This window comes from Gigantopelta aegis, unplaced genomic scaffold (genome assembly GCF_016097555.1).
Source record: "Gigantopelta aegis isolate Gae_Host unplaced genomic scaffold, Gae_host_genome ctg4170_pilon_pilon, whole genome shotgun sequence".
Taxonomy (NCBI): Eukaryota; Metazoa; Mollusca; class Gastropoda; order Neomphalida; family Peltospiridae; genus Gigantopelta; species Gigantopelta aegis.
Genome location: NW_024533716.1, coordinates 1 through 16,029, shown reverse-complemented (window position 1 = coordinate 16,029; position 16,029 = coordinate 1). Strand labels below are relative to the sequence as shown.

The 16,029-nt window shown below is 33.4% G+C and overlaps 1 protein-coding gene and 1 pseudogene across 1 annotated transcript; one reads left to right on the top strand and one right to left on the bottom strand.

Moving 5' to 3' along the window:
• Positions 1-2,809: 2,809 nt before the first annotated feature.
• On the bottom strand, positions 2,810-7,541 carry LOC121392608 (eukaryotic translation initiation factor 2 subunit 2-like). The gene is given in 8 exon segments (XM_041523753.1): positions 2,810-2,943; positions 2,946-2,975; positions 3,336-3,413; positions 3,416-3,477; positions 3,678-3,822; positions 4,526-4,678; positions 5,241-5,415; positions 7,440-7,541. Coding segments are annotated over 8 exon segments (879 nt in total).
• Positions 7,542-10,473: 2,932 nt separating this feature from the next.
• Positions 10,474-15,790, top strand: LOC121392609 (annotated as a pseudogene).
• The last annotated feature ends 239 nt before the right edge of the window (positions 15,791-16,029 follow it).

Here is a 16,029-nt window from a genome sequence, read left to right as displayed (position 1 = left end):
AGAAATAAATCATTGAAGTTCACTGATGACCCCGATGCCATTGACCCATATAACCTTGAAGAAACGGAAAAAACGCGTCAAAATGAAGTGTGGGCATGCATTTAATCCCCAAAGCCTGACAGATTATGTTCGCAGCAAGATCGAAGATCGTTCCTTCGCTATTACTTGTCCAGCTATATTAGACGGTACAAAAGGCTGTGATAAAGTGTTAGATTATAGTGACATTCGTCAGCTGCACTACTGACTGATGCTGAAATGAGGTATATAGAATCAAAGATGTCAGAAATGCAGCAAAAATGCATTGTGATTTGAAAGAATGCCCAAGGTGTAGGTCTTTTGTTGAGAGGTTGGATTTAACCAATCTTCGAGTCACATGTCCAGTTTGTTCAGCAAAATTGGTTCCAGCTGGGATTTCTGCTGGAACTGTTTAAAGGAATGGTCAGGCCCAACTACATCATCAGTTAAATGTGGAAATCCTGCTGCATACATCCTACGACCTGCCTTCAATCCGAGATGCACCTATGATAAAGTTAAATAAAGTTGATGTTCCTAATCGTCGTGCTTGTCCTACATGTGGTCTAGTTGTAGCCACACCCAAGTGGGATGCAAAATGATGATATGCGATCGTTGCAAAAAAGAATTTGCTTTTTGTGCCTTCAACTGAAGGATGAATGTCTAAAAGAGTCCCCAGGTTCCTATTATGAGGTATGTAAAGGTCTGTTGCTCCAAAACAAACAAGTATTCCAGTTTGGTCTCAAAATAATAATGATATTGGCTTATTTGCCATAAATCTAACAAATTGGATCCTATTTGAAAACATTTACTTTGATTCGTCATTTAGTGGTTTATGTGCCATTTCTCAGGTCATAATAAGTTGTGCTATCATATTCATGTTATAATCTGTTTTCTGTTCATACATGTATGCTTGTCTCGCGACCTTATATTGTCGAAATAATGAACTATTTGAACTATACCAATTTTGTAGTCATATATAGAGTTTATTTTACTCTGTATTGACCTCATGATTTGCCACACCCAATTAAATTAACACATATGTTGTTAGTCAATACAAATTAGGGTGGTGTCAATAGTAGAAGCAGAGAGAACAAAGACAGGAATTATTTAAGTGTTAGTCATGAGTTCTACATGGCTATTCAGAGAACCCATTCTGGAAAAAGTCCTATACAAACATTCCTGTCTTTAGCCGCTTCTAGACTTCTTAGAATTATTAAGTGTTAGTCTAGTTCTACCTATTTCAAGAACAAGAACCACTTCAAGCTTTCTAAATGAACTCAAGCATACAGCTGTAAAACTGACAACACTCTGGAAACTGGACTCCTCCCGTTGACAATATTAATGAGCAGAGGAGGAGGCGCGGCATTAGTTCACTAATTCAAAATGGCCGCTTATTGACTACTGTAGTGAAACTTTAAACTATTTCCAAAAACTAAAAATTTTGAAAAGGTTAAATAACACAGACTGAAAGTAACCTCAAGTATCTCCACTCTGAATGAAGCTATTTGTAGAAAATGTGCTGATTCAATCATGATACATGACAATAAATAATAGAACCAATCAAAATAGTTCCTTAAAGAAAAAATAAAATAAAACTACCTTAATAAATATAGTATCCCAGGTCTATAAATATAGTTCGAATGTTGCAAAATTGCATGTTGCATAAATTAGCACAACTTATGAAAACAATTATTGTTGGCTTAATGCAAATCCTCTGGGCAGTGAAGACTAGTCCTGAACATGTACTCACAATGACTGACCTCTGTTAAGTTGCTGTAAGAAGACATGTTCTAGTTCATGATCACTTTATTAACTGCTCACTTACATTACATATCAACCACAGCTCCTCAAAACAAGGTAGTCTTTAATACCCCTTGTGCCATCATGTGACTAGTACTGATCATAACATTATGACTTATCATATAGTTCTTGTCACACCGGCCACAAGCCCTATCACTGTCCAGACTGTACGTGTCCATTTTGTCTAGAAGCCAATGTTAATACACATTGTTGTGTACATCAAGTCAAGGTAGCTAGTGCTCATTGTTCTTGCTATCCTATTCTAAATATTACCATGTATGTCATCAAGTCAAAAAATTAGTGCCAGTCGAGTATCTGGTGAAGTTCATTGACCTGTTCAAGATGCTAATACTTGTATTGCTACTAACAAGACATGTGTTTATAAAGACAGAAGAAAAATTTTAACTCATCATTATCATAACAATAATGAAGAAAAGTCATATGTTTGTGGTTATAAGGATTGTGAGAAAAGTTTTTCTCAGTTGTCCAGTCTGACAAGTCATGCTCGTATCCACAATGGAAAGAAATCTTATGTTTGTAAAGACTGTGGAAAAAGTTTGCTTTTAGTAAAAAATTAACTGTGCATTATTGTACATTATACTGAATGAAAAACATCTGTTTGTGGTAATAAGGACTGTGGGAAAGGTTTTACTCAATCGTATCTTCTTACCAAGCATAATCGTACTAATAATATTAATAAAACAATCTCATATCCTTTTTGTCCCAGAATGAACTATGATTCAATTTTATATCAACCACTATTCAATCATTTATCATATGGACATTTTTTATTTGTTTTCCTATGCCTATAAAGCAGGCTCAGTTATAATCCTTTGAAAAATAAGGGAAGAAATTTTAGACAAGCACAATGAAACAAGCTTACTAATAGAGTACTATATAATAAAAGAGCAGATAATATAAAATCAATGAAGACATTGAAGTATTTTACTTGCATATTATATTTAGTGATATTTACTAAATTAAATAAACTACTTTATTGTTGCTGTCTTGATCTCCTGTTTGTAACAGCTTGGAAACCTGATTTGACATTTTCTACTGAACATCGACTACCACAAGTACCACATTGTAGAAAGAAAAGACGATTTTCACGTTGTAAGTTAGTATCAGTGACCGACAAGTATGACATGTAACATACTCCTCTGTAAGAGAAACAAAGTAATTTTATAAATAACTTTTGAGAAGTTTCCTAATTATAGGGGTGTCCCTGGCCAACTACTACTTTGATTATAACTCCGATTATGGAAGCTTTGTGTACATGTTATTATAATACAGGAAGTTATATTTAGTAGCTCATTAGACAATTGTATGAGTTCCTAGTGACTATTTAGTTCATAATAACATCATAAGTACCACAAGAATGAGAGAAATCATCACTAATATCAGAACACACACAAACATCAATATGATCTGAGCTATGATTTATGTACAATATAAATCTAACTATTACTTTAATACATTTGTACTAAGTTAAACTATAATGATATGAACTATACACTTACTGATATATCTTCTTAGTACAGTCTCAATTTGTTTTTGTTGGAAACGTCCCTTTATTATGAGTTGATTATTACCATCAATGAACCATTTGTACCCAATTCAGCAAGTAAGAAAGCTAATAAATGTTTAGGTTGTCTGTGTAATCTATGTGTGTGGGTGTTTGTGGGAGAGAGAGAGAGAGAGAGAGAGAGAGAGAGAGAGAGAGAGAGAGAGAGAGAGAGAGAGAGAGAGAGAGAGAGAGAGAGAGAGAGAGAGAGAGGGAGAGAGAGAGAGAGAGAGAGAGAAGAGAGTCTTAAGGTGGAGAATAGTAAAAGATCACCAAAATGCCTTAAATCTTAACTTACAGTTTACAGATTTCTGTAAAGTTAGCAAATGATGTTCTTCGAGCTCCTACTCTTATTACTTGAGGAGGTTTCATAACTAGTTTAGTTTTACGATCCACCATATTAGGGTTCTTCTGACGCATAATATTAAAATTCGTTCCAATAACTACAGAAATAAATGACTATGAAATATATACATACATTACATTAGACGCAAAAATCGTACTGATACTCATACCTATATCAGGGTTTCATTTAGAAAAATGGACAAGAGGGGGGAGAAATAATACTTAGAGAAAATTAGGGGGGGGGGGGGGGGCGAAGGGACTGCGTGTGACAGCGCGCCCTCTAGGGGAGTTTGGAGGCATGCCCCCCAGAAAATTTGTGAATTTTAGACCCTCTGAAATCACTTCTGAGACATTTTCAGACCATTCAAATGACATGGAACAGAAAAAGTAGAAGAATACTGTTTAGGGTTAAAAACTGTACATTCTCCTTGTGTTTAGCCTAAGGTTATCTTATGCTGTATATTCCTTGTGTTGAGTTTCAGTTCTGTATTCATTACATCCAATTACCCTTGAAAAAAATGGCTAACCTAATTTCCAAGGGGGGACAAGACTCTGGCAAGGGGGGGGGGCAAATGCTCCCTCCCCCCCCCCCCCCCCCCCCCCCCCCCCACCCCCCCCCCCCCCCCCCCCCCCCCCCCCCACCCCCCCCCCCCACCTGCCCCTAAATGAAACCCTGCATGTACCACAGGACACATACCAGAACATTCATACCACATGTATGCATGTCTTCAAAGATGTACATTATATAAATAAACTGGTATTATTAATAAATACCAGTATTTTATTACCTAAAAACCACACCCACCTCATCATAAGTGTAATCTCGGTCAGATCCTGCCCATGTTGACGAGTCCATAATCTCCATATCCTCCTCCCCGTCCCAACCATCTACTACTTTGATAAGTTCTACTCCTACTTCAGCCAAAACTTCTTCAAATCCTTCAAATGTAAGTTCTAATAAAAGAAAAAGTTCATCCTAGTCCTTACAATTAAACAATAATTAATTGATTCATTAAGTTACTCTGTATAATTTTATACAGACAGGCCCCTATAATTAAACTATAATTAATTGACTCATTACATTACTCTGTATAATTTTATACAGACAGGAGGAAGCTACACATAAAGATATCAGTTACATGTATACAGTTGTTACTGCCAAAACTGTTTGGCAATATTTATCATGTAATCCCTTAAAGACATACATGTACATGTACATTATCATAGTATGCATTACAAGTACATTATATGTGTGTATTAAATGATATCATAAATATAATATAGTAATATAGTTGCAATTGTTTTGAAATAACTGTTATGTTAAGTTTGAAGAGTCACTGTCCGATTAAAAAAAACTATAAAGAATTTTACAGACTAATATAAGAAGATGTAAGTAAGTAAAAGCCAAAAAACAAAAGTTTTTCTAACTCTGCCGGCAAAATATTGAAACATTGAAATTTAAGATTACAACCATTGATATGTGGTCACTATGACAACTATTGCCATGACAACTTACTGGTCTTCTTTTTTTTCTTTTTCACAGGCAGTACATAATCATAAGACAATGGAGGGTGTTCGTGAGGAGGTTTGGGAGCTATGACAGCTGGAGCTGATGGAAGAACCTCAGGAGGTTCAAGAGGATACACTGGTTCTGAGACTTGGAGTATGACACCCTCCTCATTGGGAATGTTCTATGGATATATAAAATGTAAAAGAATAAATAGTCAGGATAAATAGATACGCAACACAAGAATGGACAGATAATGTTTATAGGGACACTCAAGTGTAAAATAGAGAATGATGTATAAAATAAAAATGGATGTATAGTATAGCCATAATGTATTGAACAATAGTATGATAAGACTCACTCGTGGTCTTTTCTTTGCTTTTTTTCTTTACAGGCAAATTGAGCTCTAAAAACATTTAAGACAAGTACTAACATGTGAGATATCACATGACGAGGTATCGTTAGTCAGATCATAACATGCTCCATAGTTTTGTCCCTATATACCCACTCTTAAAGATATGACACATAGCAATGCAATACTCAGTTGGCAGTATCAGTAGGGTTTAATTTAGGGTAAGAGAGTAGAAAGGTATTTGCCCCCTTGAAGTATTTAAAGCAAAGTAAAGTCTAAAACCCATTGGCCCCTCTTTACTCAGCCACATGATAAATTGACCTCTTGGACAACTTTCTAAATTAAACTCAGGCTAGTATTTGGCTTATGGCTTTTCATTTTCTTGTTTCACATATCATTGTAAGACTGAGTCAGAGAATATTATGAAGAACTACTACTTCATTTGTTCAACAATTGAACCTGGTGTCAGTTGTGATGTCACAGCAATAGAGCAATTTGATTGGCTATGAGCAGTAACATCAAGGATTATGACTTAGTGTACCACACATTTTTTCTCACAGAGTGGGGGTATCAGGGAACATACTTCATATAATACATTTGGCAGGTACATAAATTTAATTTAGCATGTATTATATACATGTATGCACATGTAACTATAATATTATTTAGTTTGTGACCTCTCTAATTAACTGAATTATGGTACAGTGTACCAGTCTTGTTACTAGTATACTTGTTCACATTGAAAATGACCACTAATTCAGTATTATACCTCTGGCTAAGCACAAGCTAGAGAAAAATATTGCAACATTCAATACGTCTTAGACAAGTCTAAAACTTTTATCTAAAAACTAGAACGCTAGGGCTATCTAGGAAAGTCTCAAACCAGAAATCCCATATAAGTAAATGATGTTTCCACTATAACTGATGTGATGCATAGTTTGAATATTGCTAATAAACACTTATGCAAGCAATCTCTATCTTCAGCAGAAAACTCCACAAACTGTCAAAAATATCTTTAGTAATAAAAGTAAGAGAGCTTAAGAAGAGATAGTCATAAAGAACAGCTTCAAGAAACATTATTAGTTAGTATGACTAACAAAAAAATGCAATTACAAAACCACATTCAAGTTAGGTTGAGACGTTGTCATAATTGAAATTCCACTAAACTGCAGTCACTCTCAACACAAACAGAATATACCTAACCTCTTTTCATTACTCTATTCTCTATTGTCTTTATAATAATGTTATATTAAATGTATATAACCATGTATTTTACCTTCAAGGGGAGAAGGATCAGCTGTTGCTACTGTCGAATGTTCCTATAGAGAGAACAATAAAGTTATTGGAAGTACTTACGAAGTGGAGGGTTTTATAGATGTGAGTTCATATTGGGACAGTAGGGTCATTTCCATGTACTAAATTGCTAGACTACTATTAGTTATCTATGACAATCATCAGTTGATACTGCATTACCCCTATTTGTTAGTATGATAATTACTAATATCGTTTTATACCAGCAAACACTCATACCATAACAGTCATGGTCTCAAACTAATGCATTGTTTTTTGTGTTAATCTCTGGGCTACAGCCAAGAAAGCTTTCCAAAAAAACTCGACAACAAGCATGTTGGCAAAATCTCCATTTGTAGTGTTAGAGATGTGTTTGTCAAACACTTGACTTGGCAATCAACACACACCTCTTCTGTACGGTATCTAATAGGATGTTTTATCAATAACATAAACCTATAATAGTACATAGTCACCATGACAACCTAATCACCAGTACACTACTTATCAATAGTTAGTATACAATTGCTATAGTCACTATTAATCAATATAATATAGTACTTACTCACTGTATTGACACTATTAGCAATAACTGATTGGTTTTCAACAACTCCATCAGGGATAGCTGTGCCAACAGCTAAGTCTGCAACTTGGGCATCAATTTGGTTCATATCGACCTTCTTTTTTTGCCCTTCTTCTTCTTGCCTTTGAGCTCTAGGCTCAACTAGAAACCAGATAATCGATTGAAACATTATCTTAAGAGTCTTACCAGCTCCTGACTATCAGGATCATCTAGAGTAGCCGACATAATTCTTCGTGAGTAGGGAAACAGAAAAATGTAGAAAAAAAATGTCAGATTGTCAAGAGAGGAGATTGCATCAGCCTAGTGAACCCACGAGGTCAACTCGAATTAAACGCCTACGATGTATTAAATTTAACCCTTTATTGTAGAATTTTCAGCCTATTATGTCTTTCACTCCAAAGTTCTGGAAACCGGTAAGCTTTCCATGTTTTATAAGTTCACATTATATGGAGTACGTGTTATTATAGGTGCTCCTCGTCCAAGTAGTTCTATTGAGCTTGAACGAGTCATTCAGGGTAACGAGGGGGCTGGGTCATGTATGACATTCAATACACACTTACACTTATCAATATCACAACAGAGACAAAGATTACCTATTTTTAAAGTGAGATGATAAGTTTGGACACATCCTACTCTGTATGTGTGTGTGCTTATTTTTTAATTGGATGATCTAATAATATTTTGGTAATTAAATTGCGTATATGGACCTACTCTAATTGAATTATAATATAATCTAGGAATATCATTTTACTATTAGTTAACATGTAATAGTAGTATGTGTAGTACATGTACATGTAATAGTACATGTACATATAATAGTAGTAGTTGTAGTACATGTACATATAATAGTACATTACACATATATAGGTAGTAGTTGTAATACATGTACATATAATAGTACATGTACATATAATAGTAGTAGTTGTAGTACATGTACATGTAATAGTAGTAGTTGTAACAGTACTGTTTATATATATGCTATTACATGTACATGTATTATATATGTAATGCATGTAGCAAAGGTCCATAACTTATCTATTTGGTGTTAATAATATAGTATATAGTTTATTATATTATGTAATAACTAATAAGGTATCTATATAAGAGATACCTTTAGTAGAGAGGTTAAATAATACATTAAATATTATACTAGTCTATGTACTAATGCATTACATATTAATATCATATCCTATGAGTATGGGTGAGGTTAGTCATTAGTGTAATATGTCTTTACTTCCTATAGCTCTTTAGTCAATAATATTATCAATTATGTCTACATTAATTGTATTATTAATGACACAACTGTTGTTATAATTATTATCAAATATCTTTTTCTTATAGCATCGTAATGAAATTCTTTATCTTGTTGAAAAGTATCGTACTGTAATTATTATAGGAGAGACTGGCAGTGGAAAAACAACACAGGTACTATTACCATTAGATATATCACACTATAAAACTATACTGCTTACAATATATTATAGTATTTTGTGTGTTAATGGTAAGTATTGTCTAGTGCCTTTAAAAGCAAGTACTTGCTATAGTTGCTGACACTTACATGTAAAATCTTGTCAGATCAGTTTAGAGCTATCTCAGAGGAATTATAGCTTATGCATGAACTACGACAGCTATATAAATAAAAATGGAAAAAAAAAAACTTAAATGGCTAAGTCTGCTTAGAAATTTACTATGTGATGCTGGAATGGTCCTGATAATAAACTTTATAACTCTGAACTCTTTTTCAAGTAAAAAAAATCGTTTGAATCCTTACATATCCACTATTTGTCCTGTATGGAGGTGTGGCCTGTAAATATTAACTTCATTTTGTAATATTTGGAGGTGTGGCTTGATGGTTGCTGAAATCGTTTTGACTGTGTACTGTGTGTAGTTTAATTCCTTTCAAGACATAACTACATTATTTAATTACCACATGTTTTAAGTTAAATGATAGCTTAACTTTATCCCTAATATTTTCCAGAAATTTTTAATTTAACAGCACAATTTCGATTTTTCTATCTTAGTGAAGTCTGTCGACATTAGAATAAAAAGAAAGAATAATAAACAACAATATTGTCACAACTATGTTTAAAATTAACTAATGTGTACTAATAATTAGCTACAACACTTACCATTATAATTATCCCACTGTTATCAGTGTTAAATAAAGATTGTAGTAAAGTTATTATAATTGGATACTATCTTAAAGAACTTTATTTCTAGCCACATCCCTGTTTGCTATAGTACACAGAATATTGTAGCCTGTCATAATTATTATTAATATAACTATTTCTAATTTTAAGCTGACAGGGCTTTATTAAGAAAACCAAGTCATGATGAAGTATATTACTGAATTTAAAAAATCGTTCAATGAACTTACCTGCTTGGATCCTTGTTATTGACTCTTTGTATGGGTGCTAATTATGTGATTGCTAACATTGTTGCTAAGATACCAGTTGAAGGTCAATGTGAGAGTAATGTTGTCTACTACTATTTAGTTCTCTTCTTTTTTTATTTATTTTTCCTGCTTTCTTCTTCATTATTGGAATGTTATCAGATATCAAGATTGGTCGTGAGAGAACAGTTCATTCAAGTTTATGGATATGTTGGCTGGGTACTATATTTTATGTCATTATGAGCTCTATCAATTTACATATATACACTAAATGTCACTTTTATGGATGTCAGGAGCACTATCATTCATTGCTTGCTTAGGAATACCAGGCTTATTGACTAAATGTCCTTCCATATGGGTTGAATCAAATATGTGATAAACCTAAGTCACATTCTAGAGCCTTTATTCACTGGGCTGGTGTGGGGCTTTTTCTCTGGTAATCTTGTTTCGTATAGTATTACATTAAGAAGGGACTCCATTGATCATGAAGTGATGATTGCAGCAGCTTTTGTAGTGTTTATAATCAATTCAATTGCTTTGTGTCTTCATTCGTGGTTTTCTCATAAATTTGAAGGCAGTGGAATTATTATGGGCAATCCATATATTATGGTGTATAAAGTGTTAAAATATGGCGTGTTTTAACAAGTCTGCAGAAAATAGAAGTGCTCTTACATACTGGGAGAGTGAGATGCCAAGTCGTATTGATTTAGGTAAAGAAAATATGGAGGACCGTTTAGAGAAATAGAAGTGGAAGACACAAAGACACTAGGGAGGATTAATGTAGTTCTGTTTGGTATATTTGGTTTCTTTATTGTTTATTATAACATACTCATAGATGGATCAAAACTGTACATAGATTCTTTCAAAGGACCCAATACCAATCTTAATGGACACAGAGCATTTTTCTTACGAACTATATCTTCTGACGTTGTAGTGTTACTAGTCCCATTATTTGAGCTTGTGATTATCCCGCTCTTTTTCCAAAATTGAATACTTCCTTCTCAAACCACTTTGGGGATTTGGTGTAGCCTATCTACTGTTAACGTTTCTGTAATATCAATGTTTCTATTGATACTATAGGAGATTTACTACAACTAGTTGAACGTAACAGAACTTGGTTATTTTGAGGACAATACCTTTGACAATCAAGTTGATATGTCGTATCTTGTCTTTATAATTCCAGTTATGCTTTCAAGTTTAGCTGGTGGTCTCGGATATATCTTTATATTTGAATTCATATGTTGTCAATCTCCAAATAATATGGTTGGCATGATAACTGGAATATTCTGGTCGTTGGTTATTTTTTATCGTAGCATTGGTCGTGCTTTGTTACTCCCATTTTTCAATAACCCTTCTTCAACTTTTGATGACAAAATGTCCTGTAGCTTCTATAGTCTTATAATTCAATGTGTAATTTGTATTGTTGGATTATTGCTGTATTTTTTGGCTTTAAGACGATACAAAACAAAGGCAAAGAGAAGATTGTTATGATGCTAACATGAGGACGGAAATTGAAAATTACTTTTTGAGAAATTTTCAAACGTAGTGATAATCGTTACGGATCTCTTTCCATTGAAAATAATTGAGAATCAAAATTAAGAATTATAGTATCAAAATTAAAGATTATAGTATATTATATTAATTGACTTTTTCAAAATTTGAAATCTGTATCATAATTCATCTTGTAGTATTTTATACTAATAAAATAGGTGTATTCACTTTCTTTGATTAGTTAACAATAAATACACTTTTTTAATTTAATCAATATTACAGATTCCTCAATATTTACATGAAGCTAACTGGACATCTAATGGCTATTAGTAGCTGTCACTCAACCCAGGAGAATAGCGGTTACCACGGTAAATAATAATGAATGCTACTCATCGAATCTTTGCTTGGATATCTTAGAGTTACATTGTAGTGAATGACTATTTGTAACATTACCAATCAACTCAATGTCTATATAAGTTGTATGTTTTCTTAGTGCATTGGCTGTTGTTATCAAAGGGGCTTTTAAATTGATTGTGATAAACTCATACTTGAATCATTTTCCTTTTTTGATTTGCTTTTTTTTATTCTATAAAGTGTCACTTGTATTTTTTTGTTAATAGGGTAGCTGCTCGTTTTGCTGATGAGAGGGGGGCTATACTAGGTCATGAGGTAATGAAGATGGGGGGATCATAGAGAAATAGTAAGTAGGATATCTGACATTTTATTTCTTAGGTTGGTTACTGGTATTCGTTTTGATGATTGTACTGATTTAAAAGGTACAAGAATAAAGGTAATGTACTACGGTACTACTGTGTGTGTGTGTGTGTGTGTGTGTGTGTGTTGTCTGTGTGTGTGTGTGTGTGTGTCCTAGTATGTATATCGTGTGTCTCTAGTTTCTCACTTGATGGTATGTTAGTAAGAGAAATGATGTGGGATCCATTGTTAAGTAATACAGGTATGATGATCATCACATGACTTTCACATGACTAACACATGATTTATACAGTGTTGTTGTATGGATGAAGCTCATGAACGTAACCTTAACACTGACATTGCAGTTGGACTATTGAAAAAAGTAATATATCATTAATAAATTATAGTGCTATTCTCTTAAATTATTTTTCCATATATATTATTAGATTATAAAGAAGAGAGATGATTTACATTTGATTATTTTCATCAGCTACTTTAGATGCTGAGGTAAGGAGTACAAGTCTCCTTTAATCATTAATGATTATTATTAATTTCTTTACTAGTTATTTAAATCATTCTTTGAGACTAATACTGATAAAACAGATCCTAGTAAAGATACTGCTGTTATTATGAGTATTGAAGGACGTAGTTACAATGTTGATATATATCATGTAAAAATGTAAGTTACCAAAGAATACAGTAAAGCCCTCACTAAATAGAACTTGAATATCAGATTTTCAATATCTCTTAATTCATTGCTCTATATATATTATCTCAGGCAGTAGCTAACTATGTCACATCAACAGTGGACACTGTATTAGCTATACACAGAGAACAACCTGAAGGAGATATACTAGCCTTCCTTACTGGGCAGGTAATGAAGGAGGAAAGTTGTATGTTAATGTTGTTAGTACATAGGAAGAAGTGGAGAGAGCTGTCACATTGTTAAGGGAACATGCAGAGCGTACCACTAAAGGATTGCAACTGTTTACCAATTCCACTTTATGGAGGTCTTCCTTATTCAGAACAGGTTTGGAAAACCAGTTTATCAAGACTATACTGAAGTGACTGTAACTCTGTCTTTGCTTTGTAGATTCAAGTATTTCAAAGAACACCTCCAAATTCTCGAAAGGTATAACAAAACCTGTACTATAACTTTGTTAATCAGCTTTGTAGTGTTAATGTTTAACATAATAATCTTAGGTAGTTACTAGTTAGTAGGCTTTGGTATAACTTAGGTATGCTTATAGTTTATATTAAAGTATGCAACTATACAGCTTATGTTCTCTTTCTTGTGAACAGCTGAAATTCTTTCTAGTGATTAACTAGAGAGTACTGTATAAGTTTGTGTTGCCTCTTCATCCAGTTTCCAGTGGCTCAGGTGATAGCACATGTGATTATAAATCCAGAATGTACTGAGTTCAATTTCTATATCAGTATATTTATCTGTTTGTATGTAACAAGTATATCTCAAAGAGAAAGAGTCTTCAAGTCAACTCTCCTTAGTGACTTTTACGAAAGCCCCAGTAGGACATCTGACCCACTGGCGTGGCCTAGTGGACAGTCCGAACCTTAGGCCACATACTTTAACACTTACGGTTTGGGGAATAGGGATCAGTATTAAAATATCCTGAACTGTCCTCACTGTGTCAAATTCAGCCAGTCACCATCAATGAAACTAGCTAGAATGACACTTAGACTAAAGTGCTTAACAGATTCTGCACACTCTGTATGTATGTACTTGCTGTTCCTCCTCATTTAGGCTTTAATGGCTCAGATGACTATCACTTCTGTTTAATTTATAATCTTTTTCTTGTGTAGGTTATAGTGGCTACTAATATAGCAGAGACTTCAGTGACAATTAATGGGATAGTTAATGGTACCTAATGATATGTACATATAATAGATTATGTTTGTTATGTTATAGTAATTGATTGTGGATTTGTGAAATTGAAAGCATTCTCTCCCAAGACATTTTAGGTAATTGTACTTTTAAATATGTAATACATCATCTCTCTCTCACTCTCTCTCTCACTTACTCTCTCTCTCTCTCCATTCAGAGTCCTTAGTTATTGTGCCGATATCTCAGTCATCTGCTCACAAAGATCAGGAAGAGCTGGTAGATTACGTTCTGGAAAAGCATATAGATTATACACAGGTATTATTGTCTATCGTAATGTCTCTCTCTCTCTCTCACCTTCCATCTTTTACTCTCTGTTTCTCCTCCTTATTAGAAGAGTCATATAATTCTCTTGACAGAACTACTGTAGCAGAAATGCAGAGAAGTAGTATGGCACCAGTAGTATTACAACTAAAGCATTAGGTGTTGATAATGTGCTAAGATTTGACTACCTATCAGTAAGTTAGATACTATAGTACTACTAATATATCAGTATGTTAGATACTATAGTACTCTAATATATCAGTATGTTAGATACTAGTACTACTAATATATCAGTAAGTTAGATACTATAGTACTACTAATAATCAGTATGTTAGGTATGTACTATAGTAACTACTAATATATTAATGTATTAATGTTATAATATTTTCTAGCCTCCACCAGCAGAATGTTTATTACAAGGACTAGAGTTATTGTATGCATTAGGAGGTATGATTATTTGTCATTTATTTTACCCTATTAATTCATTCTTATTGTCCCACTCATTAATTACTATTAAGACATTGTTCTATGATATATGTACATGTCTCTCTCTATAGCATTAGATGATGATGGTAAATTAACACATCCTCTTGGTATGAAAATGGCTGAATTTCCTTAAATCCAATGTTTTGCAAGAATGCTATTATTATCAGGTTAGAAACAAGAAAATCCAGTTTTCTTAACTTGTTTTTATAATCCTGTTACTATCTGTGAATACTAAATAGATACCTTTGGTTGTTCAGAAGAGATACTAACTATAACTGCTATGTTACAAATTCAACAAGTATTTCATCAACAACAAGACAAAAAGCTAATGCTGTAAGTTACTACTCTATATGGTTGTCATTACATCTAGTCCATTATCCAACTGTCCAATCCTATTCATGATATATCTATCTAGACTCAAGCTAAGCGTCTTTTCTGTGTTTATGAAGGTGATCATTTACAGATTACTTAATGTCTATAATGCCTTTATTAGAGTTAGTTATTAATAAAATAATAATATATATAAATAAAAATATATTATTAGTATGAGAAGAATTCAAGATGGTGTCAGCAAAATTTTATACATTACAAAAGTGAGCAGTTAATGTAGAGACATGTGATAACTTTACTGCTATAGTTTGACTAGAGCTGTAAGTATCAGAGAACAGTTAAGAAAAATGGTACAAAGATTTAAAGTTAAGCTAGTATCATGTGGATGTAAGTTGTGATAGAATGTGAACTGTATCTTTGAATCTTTCTCTCTCTCACACACACACAACACACACAGCTGATCCCTAGACCAGTACAACGTTGCATTGTCTCTGGATTTTTGTCCATGCTGCTCGTCTTCATTATACAGGTTGTTATAAGTAAGTCTTTACTGGTAATATCCTCTTCATATATGTCTCTGTTATTACTTATTATTAGAACTATTAGAGGTAATCATGACATTCATATCCATCCATCGTCAGTTCTTTTTGAAGAGAGAGATGTCCTCAATGGTAAGTTTGAATAGTATTATTACATTCTGTCTTTTGCCATTTCATCTTAGGGTTGTGTTCAATGAAGTAATTCAAAAACATCCAAGTTATTCATGAGAGATATCACTGTGGTAAGACCTTATACTTCAGTAATATACAAAAGTGGACCAAGTTATGCTGGGTTCACCTACTCTGTGTTTGCCTATAATAAAAAAATAGAACAGGCGACCCTGGATGATACCAGTGAACCATCTATTATGTGTCTTATTATTAGATTGAACCTGACTGGTTATATGAACTAGCTCCCTCATTTCTATCAATAGGAAACAGTATGTTAACTGATCTACTATATATTATATTGGAAGTAGTC